General features: G+C 36.3%; 2 protein-coding genes across 5 annotated transcripts; one reads left to right on the top strand and one right to left on the bottom strand.

Annotated features, from left to right (window-relative positions):
* Positions 1-830: 830 nt before the first annotated feature.
* On the bottom strand, positions 831-6,097 carry LOC137742938 (1-acyl-sn-glycerol-3-phosphate acyltransferase 3-like). Its single transcript, XM_068482874.2, has 11 exons — positions 5,884-6,097; positions 4,795-4,917; positions 4,478-4,517; positions 4,314-4,387; positions 3,772-3,831; positions 3,361-3,438; positions 3,119-3,277; positions 2,805-2,930; positions 2,131-2,223; positions 1,387-1,473; positions 831-1,198 (listed from the first exon to the last, which is right to left on the bottom strand). The coding sequence occupies exons 1-11, from the start codon at positions 5,962-5,964 to the stop codon at positions 977-979; spliced, it is 1,143 nt and encodes a 380-aa protein (XP_068338975.1). The 5' UTR covers positions 5,965-6,097; the 3' UTR covers positions 831-976.
* A 6,774-nt stretch (positions 6,098-12,871) lies between these two features.
* LOC137742311 (polyadenylate-binding protein RBP47B') lies at positions 12,872-18,754 on the top strand. Of its 4 annotated transcripts, none has more exons than XM_088680008.1 (9): positions 12,899-13,475; positions 15,952-16,435; positions 16,616-16,695; positions 16,786-16,916; positions 17,053-17,106; positions 17,209-17,305; positions 17,463-17,621; positions 17,832-17,932; positions 18,366-18,754. In XM_088680008.1, exons 1-9 carry the CDS (start codon positions 13,290-13,292, stop codon positions 18,454-18,456), a joined length of 1,383 nt encoding a protein of 460 aa, XP_088536134.1. In that variant the 5' UTR covers positions 12,899-13,289; the 3' UTR covers positions 18,457-18,754. The 4 variants fall into 4 exon arrangements, with proteins under 4 accessions (XP_068338252.1, XP_068338253.1, XP_088536134.1 ...); XM_088680009.1 differs by having other exon boundaries at positions 13,144-13,475; positions 16,619-16,695; XM_068482151.2 differs by lacking the exon at positions 17,053-17,106 and having other exon boundaries at positions 12,872-13,475.
* The last annotated feature ends 281 nt before the right edge of the window (positions 18,755-19,035 follow it).

The following is a 19,035-nucleotide window of genomic DNA, read 5'->3' as shown; positions in this document are numbered from 1 at the left end:
AATGTAATAATGTTTTTTATGTAGGTTATTATATTTTTTTAAATTAAAATTTGAAATTTGTAGTTGTTTATATTAATGAGATTTTAAATAAAAGCTATAATTTATGAGAAAATATTAAAGGATAATTATACTCTCCAAATATATTATATATGGGTACATTCATTAAAATTAATCAAAAAATTATTGTACCAAAACATGTACCACCACACCAACAAAAATAGTCATTAGGCTTAATAACATTAGTAAATTTCCTTGATTAAACTTCATATGAATACATTCTCAAATCAATGTAAATGAATGTAATCATATCAACTTATAAAATGGATTAGAAAAAAAAAAAAAATTGAATGGATTTTAGACAAAAAAAGAATGTGCACATTTTATATTAATAAAATGTTACATTTTACATATAATAAATTGAAATATAAGAATGGTTACATTTAAGATTAAAAAAATTGAAAAATTGAAAATATTTTTATAAAAAATTAATGGGCACAAACCACGAGCTAGTGACCCAGTAGTAAATGACGGATTGCGAGGCTTTCTTCAAATTAAAAATTGGAGGTCTTGGGTTTGAAACCCGCTGCTGGTGCGAAAGCCAAACTTGTGGCCAAGGGAGGCTGAAATGCCTCTGTGTCTTCCCGGCTCCCAGAATGGATGGATAAGTTGTCCCCGGTTTTTTTTTTTTTAAAAAAAAAAAAGTGGGCACAAACTTATTCTAATTTTTTTATTTTGGAAATGTTTTGAATTGAAAATTAATTAAGAGTTTAATAAAGGTCTAAGTATTAAAACCCTAAATCAATTAATATCAATTTAAAAAATTATGCAACTTTCATGTAAATTAATTCATTAATCAAATAAATTAATGCTAGAGACTTCGATCAAAATCTGAAAACTAATAAGGCCTCAGTTAATGAATCTTAGTAACTAAGGACCGGTTACTAATTTTTCATATATGTATATATATCCTTGAAGATCATTTCTGAATGAGTCGCTGCTGTGCTGGGTCTTTTGGGGGTACTGTTAGAGGTGTATAACGCTCCGACTCGGATGACTGGATGAGAACTTGCATGATAATTCCAATAAGAACCAAGAATGTTGCTGAAAATGCAATGCCTTGCCATGAGGTTAGGAGGGCAGACCACTGCACAAATTTGTAAATTCCATAGGCCTGGAGGATCGACCAGAATACGACGACCTATATAGTTGTAACAAAAAAATATGGAAGTAGAGCGAGAAAGAGGAAGTAATCGTGACTTAGGCTAGTTAGTCAAGGCAGTGTATCACATCCACCCCCTTGCACACTGAGTTTGAAACCTCCTCCTCCATGATTGAAAGAGAGTAATAAAGAGAAAAATGGTAATTTAGTCAGTTGAAGAATCTTACAATTAAGGACTTGATAGGTCTGCCAATGTTTTGAAGTTGCTGATCACTGAATGAGCCTTTGGCAAAGTTCTTCTCTAATAAGGCATCCTGGTAGTTGGAAAGTTGAAAAAGAAGAAAAAAACATCAAATATATAGTCACGAGGAAGGGCATTGTGGCTCAAGTGGTTACGATCTGCACTTGAGGTTCGTTGTTCAGTTCCCCTTGTAAGACTAAACTTATCGAAAACATAAGTTAAAAGATTAAGCTCATGAACCACAAATTTATACAAGCATTAAAATCACAATACAATAAACACAATAACAAACTAACCCGTGAAAGCAATAGAAGAAGAAGCCAAATCAGACTTCTAAACAGTGCACCTTCTCTCTTGCAAAACCAAAAGTACTCAAACTAACAATAGGTCTTAGTTCAATATTGAGCGTATATTTTGTGAGAGCAGTGGCCACTTTTTATTATAGATTAATCCTAATAATTCTCCTATTAGAAACATCATAGGATACCAACTATGAATCCAAATCATATCTGAATTACAATCCTACAAGAATTAGGATAGTTTTAAGCTTTCTAGCAAGACTTTTCTATATCAATTGAAACACTACAACCAGCTATAATATTCAGTTTCATACTCATATTCTAACACCCCTTTCACCAAATATTGCTTGTATGAGAAGTTTTCAAGCATAAGAAAATTCCAGATAAGAAGAGAAAAGAAAAGAAAGGTTGTATCAATGACCATACTATACCTTGGTAACAAACACATCTTTACACCACTGTCCAATTCCATCAGCAGTTTCTGGCAACTCCCGCATTGAGTGTCTCCTGATTTGTAATTTTACCTGCAACAATCGGAACTCCTTATAGTTAGTAACATTATTTTGGAACCTTTTCCCACAACTGTTGGCCTTAGCTCTACATGCAAAATGGATACAGTTTTTTTAACATAAGCATAAACACCATAAGCAGGACCATGCAGAAGGATACATCGACATGTTCAGGCCATTTTTCATGTCTGTACTGCTTAGTTTTTGTATATCCATGAGTACTTTGTATCTTCCTTTCTTTTCCTAGTTTTGTTGCATCCTTAAGTGTTTATTGTGGTTATATACTAATAACCATTTCACGTCATGTATGCATAAAATTCATATAATTTCAATTCATTCGTCCAATTACATGTTGTGGTTACAGCTCACAAGTACGTCCTACATGACCCGATTCAACTAATGTGGTCGTATACTGAAGGAGTAGTTTGAAAAGAATCTTAAAACAGATAAAATGACATCGGAAGGTAGATTGATTACCGAAAGTGTGATGTTCTCCACACGAGATTAATGTTGCAGTAGCAACAAATGGTTAATAATAACAACTAATCACAAGTTCATAACAAGTAGCATATGCAGAAAGAGTTATGTTGCCCTACCACAGAAGATTGCCGTCTTAATATTTTCAACAATGTAGGTGGTGGCTGATTGTTGGGGACGGCCACTGTACAATCATAAATTGCCGGAACAAATGAGCGCATGTTACTTACTGATGAAACAAACCCCTGCAAGTACGAAAATTAAAATTCAGAAAAAGAAAAGATAATGAAGCTAAAAACATACATCTCAACAGTTCTGCATGGCAAGGCATCATCTTTGCATTATTGCTCTTTGATTTATTTTAACGCTCCGTTAAAAGTATCTGGAAAATAGCAGTTCTGCCAAACTTCACTTTTAAACACATTATAGTTACCTTCGTCCGTGGAAGCAAGACGTTCCTAGGAATTGGCAACCCCCTGGAAGCTGCAAACTCTTGAGCTACCATTAGCTTTGCCTGTGTAAATCGCGTTCCTTCTACAAAGAGAGCCAACCAAAATGGGACGGGGAAGTCCTCTAGTCTTCGGAAACCTGACTGTAATGAAGAACCCGTGAGTTATACCATGAGAAAGAAGAAGACTGTGTCAAATATATGCATATAAACAAATTTAAATATACCTTCAACGTGTTTTCATCTTTCGTCCATCGCCTTTCCAAGAAGACATATTCAGAAAACCACATTGACCAACCTATGACCTGTGTGCATGTACCATTTATCAACCCTTACTAACTTTGCAAAATTACATTAATGAGTAAAAGAAGGGGAATTGCAACAAGTTGATAGCAATTGGATTGAGGAGAGTGACAAGAATTCAACTAAATAACCGAATTCGTTCTATCCAAAAAAAAAAAAAAAGTTTATAAATCATAGTTTGCAATGAAAATAACTTACTCTGGCCTAATTGATACTTCAGCCCTTATTCTGGTTTTCTTAAATCCCAATTACAAAAAGCATAACTAAATACATACAACATAAATCCTTCACTAACTTCATAGGAACGGAAAGATACATACTGAGTAAAAACTCACTGGGATGAACATTATCTCTTTCTTCATGATGGCTAGTGTGCTACCAAGGCAACCTGAGCGCTGTTTACAACATATTAATACAGATAAATGAACTAGAAATAAAAAGACGCAAGAGGTTAATAAATTTCTAACTCTGCCAACTTAATTTACTTGAAATCCATTTTCATGATAAGGGTGAGGTCTGAGGTGTTTTGAATAAGGAAAAAGAACAAAAAACACACAAGAGACAGCGTGAGTAGATGGTTTTGTGGAAAAGTATTTTGAGGTTAACAGATGAAGTACAACAAAGGGAGGCAGGAAGATCGCAGACCCTATGATGGTATCTTGCTTTTTATGAAGCCAGAAAATTATATGCTTTAAAAATACTGTCAACAGCTGAATCAGATTATTACTAATCCATTGTGAAGTTTCGTCCACCCTCCTTTCTCTTAGAGTAGATAATATTGTTTGTTAAAAAAATTAAATCAATACTGTCAACAGTTAGTATGCTTGTTTAACATCATAAAAGTGACTGCTAGTGATATATTTGGAAAGATAAGCACCTGAGCTACAAGCCATCCGACAAGCCAATCAATGTCACTTTTGTGATTGGAAATGAGAAGTGCGTGTTCTTTACCTGGAAATTCCTCAAACAAGGCAACAGTCAGTCGACGTGAGAGATTTGTAAATGTAAATGCCATCAAAATATTAATAATTGTCACCTCACCCATTAATTGAAAAGTTTCTGAATCTACATACAACTCAACCTGTAGCAGAAGTTCCAACTGTAGTTAGACCTTGATTAAAATCTAAAACCCAAGTACACCCATTAAACACGGGAATGCTTAATGCTCGCAGGGTCAATAGGGTCAACCCCACAAATTATAAGCATACTAAAAAAATTTCCAAAGATGAAAATTTCCAAAGATGTGTATGTATTGATTTCGACAAGGTTACAATTGACTAAAAGATACATCCGTTATATGGTTGAGAAAATGAGACATAAAGGGCATGAACATAAACAACTAGAAGAAAGAAGCACACCTTGATGCCTGCCCACCAATCAATGAGCCATATGAGTTCCAACCACAGCAATTCTGCTACTACTTTGTTGATCTTTCTATACATACTCTTTGATACAGGACGAACAAGGATGGAAAACACTATCTGAAAGCGCATATTGAATAATCAATGGAAAACACCGTTAATTAGTTTAGTGAGGTAAAAACAATGTTATAAGCCACTGGATAAATGGGACGATCTATAGAGCATGTAAGTCAATGACGAGTTTTTTTTTTCTTTTTCTGTTTTTTTTTTCTTTTTTTTTTTTTTTTTTTTTACAAACTATAGTTGTAGTGGGTTAAATTGTTATTACATATTAGTTGCAAAAGGGAGGGGGATCAGTGACAATCGAACCCACACCAAAATGCATAGACTTGATTGCTTTTTATCATTGCGGTATAGTGTCATCTGCAGTCAATGATATGTTTGTAACTAACCACTGGATTTTTACCCAGCAACTTAGAACAGTACACTTCCGTAAAATTACACAAAGCTACATATTTGAACATTCTTGTATGCGTCTATGTGTGCGTGTAAGTTTGGCATGGAAGTGGAGGACCTTAATTATGCAGCAAGGATGCCATATGTTGAGCCAAAAGTCATTCTTTTCTGATGGTGATGAATAGATAGAAGGTCTAAAGCACTATGGAAAATTTTCTAATTTAGATATAAATAAGTGTTCTGATAATTCATCCTTGCAACTTTTTCCAGTTAAATTAGAAAACTTTCCATAGTGCTTTAGAGCAAATTGATTAATGAATGCAAATTATAGTCGGTTCTTGAGATCCCAGCACTAACATCAGTATTACTATTCACCCATTTTATCAAAATTATGTGACGGGTTGAAACCTCGAATTTCTTTGTTACGTGATGAAATAAAGCCATTGAATAACCACAAATTCTTATTTCACATCATGCGTTGTGGCATATGTTAGGCTTCAAAAATCTCAACGTTCTCCTTAACATGCAATTGGGTCATTCAATATCCATGCAACAATAAGAAATGATGGCAAATTTATTTTCCTTGTGAAGCAAGTTTTAGTTATTTAATTAATGTCATCAGATACGTACCTGCAAGAGATTAACAATGAGGCCCGAGAGTACCAAGAGAACGCCGATGGGGACAATCGCAACTATAGCTGGGATGGCCATGGATTGTGAGGCGCTGCGGCGGCAGCAGCAGCTGCTAATGCTGTTTGGCTTTGAGTATGGAGACGAGACACAGATGCAACGGGAGGCAGAGAGGAGACCGTTTTGGGGTCACAACGAAACGAGAACACAGCGTGAGAGTCTGAGAAGCGAACAGGAAGCCGCTTCAAACGCTCCATGTGGTGCTATTACAAAGGGAACTCATCATTACATGACGTGCATGCGTTTTGACATTTTCTAATGGTCACTATTCTTTTTCCAAACGAAAAGAGAAATATAATCACGTTTCTAATAAGAGATTAACTTACATAGAACAGATTTACCGTCACACGGTGTTCCGGTCTAATAAAGCATTAATATATGTAAATTCCTCAACATTTGGCTTTGTAGGATTAGATCAGGATATCACATGACAATGAATTCGTTTCATGTAGATTGTTCTCTCTCTAACATAGATTATATAATCACAAAAAAGGAATCTAATCACTTATTTATTTTATCAATCGTGGTCAGATTGGATTTTTTTTTTTTTTTTTTTTATCATTCAAAATTTAATTTAACATTAGGTTATAATGAAAATTAAATATTTTTCAAAGACGGTAATCTAGTTTTCTATATATTATATTTTAAACACATTTGGTATTAACTACATGATAATACTTGCATTTTTTTGTGCGGGGATGAGATTACAAATAATGTATCTTGACTATACAAATTTCGTAGTCAAAACTCACTACTACAATTAACACGTTTTGCGACAAAGCAAAGTTTTTGTCGCAAAAGGACAATTTTCGTCCATTAATAATTTAAGCAACGAAGGCTTTGTCACAAAAGTGTTGTCACGCAAAGCTCATGAAAAAAGCATTTGCACGACGAAGAATAGCTTCGTCGCATAAACTACAAGGGAACGAAAACATGTCATTGCATAGATTTTATGGTGACAAAGGCCTTCGTCGAGTAAACCTCAAACAAAAGTCAAGTAATTTTAATGTTATTTAATTATGAAATTGTTTTTGTTTAGAAATCTGCACGACGAAGTAATTTGTTGCTTTTAATATTATGCAACGAAGTACATTGTCACGCAAGGTTTAGAATAAAATGTTTTTAGTTTATTTTTTTTAGGCTTATTAGTCGAAATGCTCCTTGAAATTACCATTGAGTCTCAGTTTACCTCTTGAAACTGGTTTTGTCTAATTTGCCCCCTAAAATTGACATTTTCAACTCTTTTGTCTCACTTTACCCACTTCTGTTAATGGACTGTAAATTTAAAGGGTATTTTAGATATTTTAGTTTTTACACATTTATTTACCTCTAGCCTACACACTAAACAAGTCTCAGTTTTATTTTTGACAACTCTACTTCAAATGCATAAATTTTGGGCATTTTTAATAATTTATTCAATCAATAGAAAATTTTCGAGCAACAAAATCATTGTATCAATCAAAATAATGGTTACATTTGTTCGTAAAGTTATTTCACTTGCAAGACATCCATGTATTAGCTCGAAACTTTGCAATTGATAAATATTCATACAATAAAATCATTATACCATGAAACTATCCTACCAAAATACTTTCCAAACCAAAAAAATATTTAAAGCAAATGTGCATAATTTGAACAAGCTCATGCCTAGTGGAATCAGTGCTCAACAATGTGAAATTTTTTGTTTCAAACTGTGCACATTTGCTGTAAATGATTTTTTAGGTTTGAGAAGTATTTTGGATAGGATAGCTTAATTGCAAAGTTTCGACTTTACAAACAAATGTAACCCTTATTTTGGTTGATACAATGATTTGTTGCTCGAAAATTTTCTATTGATTGAATAATTTATTTTTTTTAAAAAAAAACCCAAAATTTATGCGTTTGATTTAGAGTTGTCAAAAATAAAATTGTGACTTGTTTAATGTGTAGGCTAGAGGTAAATAAATGAGTAAAAACTAAAATATCTAAAATACCCTTAAATTTAAGGGTCCAGTATTGGAAGTAGGTAAAGTCAGACAAAAAAAAAATGAAAATGTCAGTTTCAGGGGATCAAATGAGGCTCAATAGCAGTTTCAGGGGACATTTCGACTAATAAGCCTTTTTTTTAAAAAAAAAAAAAAGAAAACAAATGAAAAAGGCTTCAATATTTTGAATTTTATTAAAAATACCATAGAATAACTTTATTTAATGGTTAGGACAAAACACAATATCAAACCAGCCCAATAAAGACTGGCCCAAATAAATAATTTATTGAGCTTCCAATTTTACCCTACCGTCAGTATTGGCCGTTTATGTTCTCCGTTTCCATCACGGGTGTTCTTCTCATCTGGAGATCGTCTGCTCTCTCCCTGCCTGCACTCCTCCTCTTCTTCCATGTCCGCCACGACGTCATCTCAGTACCTCATAAACCCACCGTCTCTGCAACCACAAAAGCCATCCACGTCTTCCAAAGCGCTCGCATCCACAATCTCCGGCAACCTCAAGATCAAATTCAATTTCCTGATATCCACAGGCTTTCACTTGTCGATGATGGCGTTGTATTTCAGATCCCGCAGGATGCTATATTACTATATGGACGGGTGGACAGATCCATGGTTGAACTAGAACCACGTTTCGAGAAGACCTCGTTAGGTTTGAGAGCACAACTTGTTTTTGTGATTATTATTATTATTTCTCTTATATATGTCAGTCCACCATCAATATCTAAAGTTCATCAATCTTTCCTATGGCCACCAAAATTAATTGAAAATTCAGAAAACTTTTGTAGACACCGAAATTTCAGTGAAATAAATGTTAACCAATGTATTAAAATTACAACATTTATTCATTTCACCTACATCACACATTAATTTCACCTACAACTTCCATTTATTTCACCTACATCACACACTCATTTCACCTACAACTTCCACTTACTTCACCAACCTCACATACTTACTTCACCTACCAACTCTATTTATTTCACCTACAACATCTACTCACTTCACCAAAAAAATGGATGGTGGTGATTCACTCTCAAAGCCTATAAATAGGCTTCTCCATCAAGAGAAAAAGGAGAGGAATTTACATCACACCAAAACCTTGAAGCCTTGAAACTCTAAAGCTCTCAAGCAAATCCCGAAGGATCAAGAAAGCACTCTTCGTTCTTCGTCAAATCCTCATTCAAGATCAAGCCCCAACGGCCCTTGAAGAACTTTCACCAACTCAAGATCAAGCCCCGACGGCCCTTGAAGAAAGTGTTCATCGTTCATCATCCGTTCATCCTAAGATCAAGCCCCAACAGCCCTTTGGATCAACAACCTCAACAAATCCACGTATCCAATCATTCTTCAAGATTAAGCCCAAAAGCCCTTGAAGATCCGCTCATCCATCAACCTTCAAGATCAAGCCCAAAAGCCTCCTTGAAGACCTGTTCATCAACCTTCAAAGATCAAGCCCTGAAGGCCCCTTGAAGAAACTTCCCTCAACCTTCAGGATCAAGCCCCAACGGCCCTTGAAGAAACTTCAAACTGTTCATCCAAGATCAAGCCTCGACGGCCCTTGGATCAATCGCACATCCACAAATCAACACCTTACAGAGATCGAATCAGAGGATCAAATTACAAAGAGATTGTAACCCCAAAATCATTAATTAATACAAAATATATTTTGTACACGTGTTCTTGTTTCAGGAATTTTTCGTGTTTACAACCTTATCAGCTTTACCTTTGGTTGTGAATTGTTATCTCAAAATTGCCAAGAGCTATTTGTGTGCGGCACGGCTCTACATTTTGTTTTTTGTTTTTTTTCTCTCTATTTGCGGCCTTTCGAGTTATCGAAATCGAAGTTTTGAGTTTACATGCATTAGGGTGACAGAGCTTGTACTTGATTTTATATATTCTGTCAAGCTTGAGTGAAACTTTAACCAAATAAATATTATTCTTTAAGCTTTGGTTTGGATATTTCTTATTATTTTGAGTTTAGACCTTCAGCTAACTTTGGTTTGTCTTGCTAATGTCATTGTGTTTAGTAGTATTCATGTTTATTTGTAAGTGAAAATTACGGGCAACAAGTATATTATTTTAAAGGTCTCAATGGTGCAATAGATAAAATTATCATGTGTTTATATAGTACAATTTGCCCATTATGTACTTATCAGGTGGTGTCACCGATTACAAGATAGTTTTCTCGCCTCTTATAATATTTTGGTTGTGAAATTTTTGTTTCTGGTTATTTGAAGTTTTGGTTGAAGTTGCCAAGAGAGGAGGTTCATGTTATTATAAACTTTGATTTTTATGTGCATACATTTTATATTGATAGTACCAATATTCAGTTTCAAAAATAGTATATTACTTGAGTTCAGTTTCATAAATAGTATAATACCCCTATTTAGTTTCAGAAATAGTGTAATACTCGCAATCAGTTTCATAAATAGTGTGGTACATGTTTTCAATTTCATAAATAGTGTGATACTTGTGTTCAGTTTTAGAAATAATGTAATACTCGTGTTCAGTTTCAAAAATAGTGTAATATTCGTGTTCAGTTTCAGAAAGAGTGTACTACACGTGTTCAATTTAGAAATAGTGTAGTACTCGTGTTCAGTTTCATAAATAGTGTAGTACTGTTTTAGTTTCAGAAATAATGTAATACCCGTTTTCATTTTCAGAAATAATTAGTGTTCCGTTTAAGAATTAATGACCGGTAGTAACTTTTTAAAACCCACAACAATCTCAATCTGGCTCTTTGTAAATAAAAAATTTATATTAATCTTACTTTGATTCTATTATTTCAATAAGCATTTCAACACGATTTTGATATGGTATTTTATGGTGGATGCACATATATTTATAGGCCTGATTATAGTGCTAATAAATTTCAATGGCAGCATCATATATTTCTTTACCATTTAGCACAAAGATGAGGTTAAGGAGTCAGCAGATGAGGTTAAGGGAGTCGGACTCCACAATTACATGTTCCCTTCTCAACGTAGGCCCATAAGGCCTCCCTCACCGCCATAGATTCGATGGTTAAACTGGAGGCTGCCCTCACTCCACCATGACCTCCTCCCAATTGGAACCAACCACTGCTGTTTTTAATCACCCAACCCGTACCACCAATCGCCGTCTCTTCTCTCTATGCACCAGCATAATTAACCTTCCACCAACCAAATGCCAGTTTCCTCCACACAACTATCTCCCTCCTTGTATTCTTTTCCTCCACACAACCAAATGACAGAGATTATGAAAATGTCACAAAATTTGGATCGGATTGAAGCACCTAGGTCTTAGCCCTTCCTCTTATGGCACTCCCTCACAAATCCTCAATGTAAAACCCTAGCTTCCCCAAAATGGTGGAGTAATTTGGGAAAAACAGTACAAACCCACAACGGCGGCGTCAACGCCATTGGATCTAAACAAAATGTGTATGGGTCGTCGATCAGGAGGTCCAGATCGAACACCTAGTCCCGCCATGACGCCATATCCTCCCATTCTCGCTTTTCTATTCTTTGTCACTGCTCCTCTTGATGTTAGAGCCGGAACCGCTCCCGACGGTGCTGTCATTCCGTCTTCGGTTTCGTTTGTGATGGGGTTTTGGGGTTTAGAGGATTTGATGGGGTTGTGAAATGGAGTAGGAGTAGGAGGGTGAGGGTAGAGAAGACGAATCTGGAGGTGGGTTTTGGTATGAACATGGTTTTGGGGGATTTTACAAAGGGAAGTGGTGTTCTTGTGGATCTTGAGCAAGTGAGATGAGATTTACGAGGAGGAAGAGGAGGATGTGCTGGGAAAGAGGGAGGGAGAAGACAAAAGAATTTTTTTAATTGTTTAATATTCACGTTGGTCCATATTAACACGTGTCATCCAGTCATTATCCACATGGGCGTCTCGTTATAGGTTAACGGTTGTTTTAACAGATAACTTAACGAATGTATGACTTTAGGTACTAAATTAAGACGAAAAAAACTTGACATATGAAATGTTGAAAATAAAAAAACTTCAAGATAGTAAACTAAGATTAACCTTATTTTATTATGTGGGTCTGACTAATTTTGAAAATTTATTCCATTTATTTATTTTTTTTAAATAAGTCCTACAAATATGATTTAAAAAAAAAAAAACATATGGGTTGGAGGAAGAAAAAATTCGACATTGCCACGTCAGTCGTCAAATTAACATTTAAAATTTATCTGTTGACGTTTCCATTAGAAATGCTAAGTGACTTACTTAATAATTTATCTCACTTGTCACTGAGCATTATCGCTAAAGGTGGTTCGGGTTGGGATCCCAAATCAAAACCTCCAACTCGAGTCCCAAACCAAAATATTTCAGGTTGCGATTTTATATCTTGAAACTGAGCCAAACACTTGGGATTCCCAAAACAAGATGCTCGAAAAAAATTTAAGATTTCGAGTCACTTTAGGATTGGGCTTGACTTGCAACCTAAACCCTGAAACCCTCCCAAAGATCTGCAACCTTAAACCCAACTTGCAACCCTAAACCTAATTCAAAATCCACCCAACCCGAAACCCTATCAAATCACAAATCCATAAATCAACATGCAATTGGACTGCAAATGAAAACAACAAAAACCCACCCAAAATCAGAAACCCTTACTTGGAATTTGGGACTCAATTTGTGTTGGATTCACGTCATAGAAGGTGTGCTTGCTTCTTTGTGTGTGTCGGAGAATCTGTGCTTACTTCTCTATGTGTGTCGGAGAAGGTGTGCTTGCTTGTGGCTGGCCGGATTCGCATCGAAGAAGGTGGACGGAGGAGCGGAGCCGAGATTCGAGAGAGATGAGAGGGTTAGGTACTTAGGTTTAAGTTTGAATGGAAGATGGATTCGAGAGTTAGAGAGGTCTGAGGGAATAGGTTTACAATGGACGATTGAGATTGAATCTTAACCATCAACAATCCAAGTAATTTGTAATTATAAAGTAAAAATATATATATATATATATATAAAATTTTCGGTTCGGTTTGAGATTACTAAAAAATTACATAGATGAGTTTGAATCCTAAATCGAAACTTTCGGGATCGGTTCAGCTCCGCGTACTTAAGGTTTCGAGATTTTCAGTTCGGGCATTTTTCGATCTAATTTTGGAATGAGAGTGATGCTCATCCCTTTTAATAAGAATTTAAATTTTAAAATTTGTATCTTAGATAAATTAAACCAAACTAATTCAACGGAAATCAATGACCACCACCCACGGTTGAGCAAAGTGCAAAAACGGAGTGTGTATTTAGTCGGGGTAACAGAACGCTGTCGTAACAGTTGTTATCCCTGAGTGCTGCTGGGTCCGTCTTTGTTCTGGTTGCCGGCAGAAAAGCAGTGGTTCCAAGTTAGCATAGTTTCAGAAACTAAGAAAAATGATGAGCGCTCAGCTTCAGCCGCTGAGTAGTATGATGGCGGCGGCTCCTACGATGGCGTCTCAGGGGTACCAGCATCATAATCAGCCAACTTCAGTGGAGGAGGTCAGAACCCTCTGGATTGGCGATTTACAGTATTGGGTCGACGAAAACTACCTCAATACCTGCTTTGCTCACACCGGAGAGGTCTGTCTCTCTCTCTCTCTCTTCATTTGTATACTATCCGTTAGGGTTTTACGGGAAATTTTGAGTTTAGTGACCATAATCCACTTGGAATAAAAAACGTATTTCCCTCTTGATTTTGCGTTTTGCTTACTGCATCGTGTCGTTTTGGGTTGCCTGGAATTGCTTTCTTCTAGGGATGAATATATATGTGTTACAATGAGTCAATGACAGACTGAACTGATGTAGGACAAGTCTTTGATTGATATATTATTGTTTGCTTTGGTTATTGATAAAGCATGAATTTTGTGAATACATATTTTGGGCTAATTTATAGGTATATGGTGGGTAGGGCATTGAGCAGCCTACAAGAAATGGAAATTTATCGCCTTTAGAGCTGAATATTGTTGTTTTGTTAGCGCAAGTGATGAGGGTGGGTGGGAAATGGGTTTGGATTAGGCTTGGGTGAAGGGTTTGATTCCCTTCCGTTGTAACTCAAACAAGGGGAAAAGAAACTACTGTGTAACTGGACAATTTTTTAGTGAGGATGACGATATGTTGGATGTTGTGACTTTGTAATTGGAGTCCTGTGACCACTAGATGATTAATAGTCCATTTTTTTTGTAAAGACCAATTGAATTTGCGAGTATGATTTCCACTGTTCTATTCAGTTTACTAGATTATATTTGTGGTTATTTCTAGAAGAGTTAAGAAAGCAAGGCCGCTCTTCTGATATTTAACTTGTTGGCCCGTTGGTGGTTTATTAACTCTTTGGGATATGAAATGGAAGGGCGTCTTCTGCCATTCCATAATCCCTGGTGAATGTGAAATTATATTCCTAATTCATGATATCAAGAGAAATTGCCATCTATGCTAGCTGACATCTTCTTTATTGTTTACTTTCTGGAACCTAGATCAATCTTTGCTCTGTGTTTGGACTTGATGATATAAGGAACTTTGATTTGAAATACTGTGTGAAATATGACTTGGACCAGCGAGTGGGAGAAATGCCAATATTCAAATTCATAGACTTCATTTATGTTTACTTGCACTAAACTTCAGTTGGGAAGATATTTCAAATGTTGATTCATCTTTCCAATCTGTGGTCCTTTACTTATATCAGTTATGTATGAATTTTATAATAAAAATGAGTAAAAATGAATAGGCAACTCATCTACACCCTTTATTGAGCCCTTTCAAGCAATTTGGAAGGCCAAGGTACCTCCCAAGGTATGGCTGTTCACTTGTGATCTGGTTAAGAGGAATCAGCCTTACTAGTATCTCTTACCACACTGGTGTGTGATGTGCAAAAGTGCTGCTGAGAGCTCTGATCACTTCTTGATTTTTTGTCCTATTGCTTTGATCCTTTGATCTTGTGGATGTTTAGGGAAGCCAGAAGCCCATTCGAGCTGCTTCTTGTACTGTGAGAGGTATAATCTCTCTAGTGTTAGGAGATGTGGGGTCACGGTACTCTTTTGTGTGGTGGGGATGGAGAGGAGTAGAAGGATGTTTGATTGAGCAAGGGAGGAGAAGGCTGGATCTTCATGGGATAGACTTCGTTGTTGGGCTTCCCCTCGACCAGCAGTCCTGAGTGTTCATAATCTACAGATAGTTATTTTCAGTGCTGTACACTAGTTTTTTTATGTTCGTCTGCTCCTATGCATCTCTATTGTGTAGCTAAGCTTTGCGATTTGACATAATTACTGATTACTGTTCTTGCTTCCTTTCACCTTCTCATGCATTTCTTGGAACATTCATTTAGGAGGAACTTGACATAGAGAGTTTCAAAATTGTCAGGTCTACTCATGGCTTAGTTAATATTTGATTGATCCCGGGATGGACTGAAAATTTTAGCTTATTCATTAAGTCTTTCCTTGCACCCTTTTCATTCTTTGTTCCAGTTAATCCCATTCCAGAGCATATAAATTGATTTTGAAATACTGATGTACCAACTAAAGTACATATTGTTGTGTGGTTTGTAGTCACCAAATAGACGACATTGTACTTCTTTAATTTGCAAGTTGGTGTATCCTATGCGAAGTAATGTAGAGAGTGCTGATCATATTTTTTTGGCTTACTACCAAGTCTGGATTAGGTTACTGAAAGTACTTGAATGAAGTGGGTTTGGGCAAGACTATTTTTTTCCTGGTTGAGGTTTATTTGGGAGTTGGGACAAATAAGAGGGTGATACCCTTTGGCGGTGTTTCGTTTTGGATTCTGCTTAAATTTGTTTGGATGAAATAATAGTCTTTGATGATAAGGTGCTGGCAGTGGATATTGTTTTTGAAAGAATTAAGTTTTGCAGCTTATACATCTCATCCATCTTTGGTTGTATTTCTTATTTATATGGTTTAATTTAAGTTTTTGTGTCCCTGACTCCCATCCACAAAAAAGAAAAAGCAAGCTTGATAGGTGGCTTAATTAAACTAATTATGCAATTCTATAGCAGTCTGCTGAAAGGAGATGCTATTACGTACTTTTATATGATTACTTTATGCAGGTGATTTCAATAAAGATAATACGTAATAAAATTACTGGCCAGCCGGAGGGCTATGGGTTTGTAGAATTTGTTTCTCATGCCGCAGCGGAAAGGGTTCTTCATGCTTACAATGGGACACAAATGCCTGGAACTGAACAAACTTTTAGGTTAAACTGGGCTTCCTTTGGTATTGGGGAAAGACGTCCTGATGCTGCGCCTGAGCACTCTATTTTTGTAGGCGATTTAGCCCCTGATGTTACAGATTATACCTTGCAAGAAACCTTTCGAACTAATTATCCATCAGTTAGAGGTGCCAAGGTTGTGACTGATCCTAACACTGGACGCTCAAAGGGATATGGGTTTGTCAAGTTTGCTGATGAGACTGAAAGGAACCGAGCTATGTCAGAAATGAATGGTCAGTATTGCTCAAGTAGACCAATGCGTATCAGTGCAGCAACACCGAAGAAAACCACCGGTTTTCAGCAACAATATGCTACTGCAAAAGGTAAGGGCATTTCATATATCGATATAGAAATAAATTCAAGTTGTGGACAGAAGGGCGTGCTCCTACTTGGTTTCACGTATTAAGTTTATGTAGTATTATTTCTATTGTCTCCACAATGCTCTCTTGAAAAAAGTCAAGTTAACCTGATCCTATGCACTTACCTGTGGATTTTTCTGGCAGCAGTATATCCTGTTCCAGCATACACTACACCAGCAGTTCCAGTGCTTCCAACAGCAGATTATGACGTAAACAACACTACAGTATGTCTGATGTGCTTAACTGTATTACTTTATTTCGTTTTTGTGTCTAATTTATTATTCTTATGATCTACATGGTTATGTTCAATGCAGATTTTTGTTGGTAACTTGGATCCTAACGTGATGGAGGATGAACTCAAGCAAACTTTTATGCAGTTTGGAGAGATTTTCTATGTCAAGATTCCTGTGGGCAAAGGATGTGGTTTTGTACAGTTTGGGACAAGGTTCGTTTAGCATTTTAGCCTTCATTTGATTGTTCCATTTTCTTTATTTTATTTTTATCAAAAAAATGGTTCGCCATCCATCTTGGTTCCAAATACATAGCTGATTAGAGTTAGAATGTTGGCTTATTTATGTTAGCCCCTGTCACGTGTCTCCTTTGCTTGAACAAGGGGCATTGCATGAAGGAAAGAGGCAAGAAAATGTTTGCAATGTTTTTCTCAGGCCTTTCAACTTCCCCAAGAAAGACAAAATGTTACTTTTTGTTGTTTATTGGTTTCACTTCTGTCCATACAGGGCATCTGCTGAAGAAGCTATCCAAAGGATGCAGGGAAAGATGATTGGTCAACAAGTAGTCCGTATTTCTTGGGGCAGGAGCCCAACAGCGAAACAGGTGATTACTTTTTTGGATGAGAGTGTTGTTCTCCATATATTTCTTCTTTCCTTGATGTACGATGCATGAAAGAGAACTCGAGTTTGTTACATCTTCTCACGGATGCATAAAAAACAATTTATAGTCAAGTATAACCTGAAAAACTGTCATATCGTAGGATGTACCTGGTAGCTGGGGTCAGCAAGTAGATCCAAACCAATGGGCTGCATATTATGGTTATGGACAAGGCTACGATGCCTATGCTTATGGGGCTACTCCTGATCCATCATTATATGCATACGGTGCATATGCTGGCTATGGTCAGTATCCTCAACAGGCAAGTCTATAAATTCAGTTTCGCATGTATCCTGATTGTTGCTATTGTTGGTTCAAAGAACTTTCAACTTGTAGTCTTCCATATTGTTCAGTTAGCTAGCTGGTACTAGAGTACTTCATCTACAACTTGACAAGGAATTGACGTGGGAGTTTAACGATTGCAACTTCTTTGCTTTTCTTTGAGTGTATTTTTGGATTTTTCTGTTTTCAGGTTGAAGGAGTTCAAGATGTTGCAACTGTGGGAGGTACTATCCTGTCTGTTGAACAGAGAGAAGAGTTGGATGATCCCTTGGCAACACCAGATGTTGATAAGTACATCTTCTCACCTTTTTTGTTAATGTAACATCTTTTAACTGAATTATATTTAGTAAAATTAAAGTTGAACGAGTTAATAAATAAAATTATATGTTGTCGGTTTGTATCTTTTAACCATGCGATAAGGTCAGCGTATCAACTATCAACCATTGCGGAATTATTCATGAACTGTTAAAAAATGGCCTCACATGACATACAAACATAGTTTTGGTTGAAGCATTGACATTTTTATTTTCTATTACGTTACCCGCATTAATGGTTCTTCCAAGGCAAGAAAGAACAGAACAAATACTCCCTACTTTCAAAGATCGTTGTTGTGAATTGTAATATTAGATTCTCTCGACACCATTGGTGTACAGAGGAAACCATCATACTATGTAATATACATAACTGTGTATTGACTTGTTTGCTTCTCTTGGTTGATTGCTAGGTTAAATGCAGCTTACCTCGCGTGCCACGAAAGGGCCATTTTGTGCCGGCCCTTGTGGTTGAGAACATCATCGTTTACGCAGCAAGCTTAGTCATGGTTCGCATAGTGTTTATACAGACCGCCCTTATAAACACCGGAGTGAAACTGAGGCCGGGAAGAGTACAGCGGTACACTGCACTTTGATCTAGTATTCCGTAGGATCTAATCATAGGCTGTCGATATGAAATTGTGTTAAAGTTTGAGACCCGGTGGCTATGTCGATACGGGACCCCTTTTTGAGTTAAGTTTGGGACCCTTATTTTTCGCATTAAGATTTTTGAGTTATCAAACATCCATCCTCATGAGCTAGGATGATTGCTAAGTTTAAAACAGTATTAAGACAGGTTTTTATGTTGTTGTTGTTTGTTTGTTTTTTTTTTTTTTTTGGTTTTTTTTTTTTGGTGTAGTTTGAGGAAAAAGGGATTAGTTTTGAGTGGTTACTTTTTTATACAAGTATGGAAAATTTGATCCCCAAAATAATAATACGGGGTGGGTTAAATGGGGGTGGAGGGTGGTTTGAACTCGGATGCAAAGGGCTGACACAGCCGCTCTAGTCAACGTAACTACTTCCATGTGAAAATAATGAACCTTTTGTATCAATTATTAAAGAGTAAACTGTCGATTTTCCCCT

Source organism: Pyrus communis, chromosome 11, assembly GCF_041283825.1.
Source record: "Pyrus communis isolate YQ-2024b chromosome 11, ASM4128382v1, whole genome shotgun sequence".
Classification (NCBI taxonomy): Eukaryota; Viridiplantae; Streptophyta; class Magnoliopsida; order Rosales; family Rosaceae; genus Pyrus; species Pyrus communis.
The sequence above is the reverse complement of the archived record's forward strand: the minus strand, read 5'-3'. Positions and strand labels throughout refer to the sequence as shown.

Coding starts and splice junctions, on each gene's coding strand:
- LOC137742938 (XM_068482874.2), bottom strand. CDS start 5,964: ATGGCCATCCCAGCTATAGTTGCGATTGTCCCCATCGGCGTTCTCTTG. Junction 4,918..5,883: donor TCATTGTTAATCTCTTGCAG/GTACGTATCTGA, acceptor ATGCGCTTTCAG/ATAGTGTTTTCCATCCTTGT. Junction 4,518..4,794: donor ATTGGTGGGCAGGCATCAAG/GTGTGCTTCTTT, acceptor CTTCTGCTACAG/GTTGAGTTGTATGTAGATTC.
- LOC137742311 (XM_088680008.1), top strand. CDS start 13,290: ATGATGAGCGCTCAGCTTCAGCCGCTGAGTAGTATGATGGCGGCGGCT. Junction 13,476..15,951: donor GCTTTGCTCACACCGGAGAG/GTCTGTCTCTCT, acceptor TACTTTATGCAG/GTGATTTCAATAAAGATAAT. Junction 17,622..17,831: donor ATGGTCAGTATCCTCAACAG/GCAAGTCTATAA, acceptor TTCTGTTTTCAG/GTTGAAGGAGTTCAAGATGT.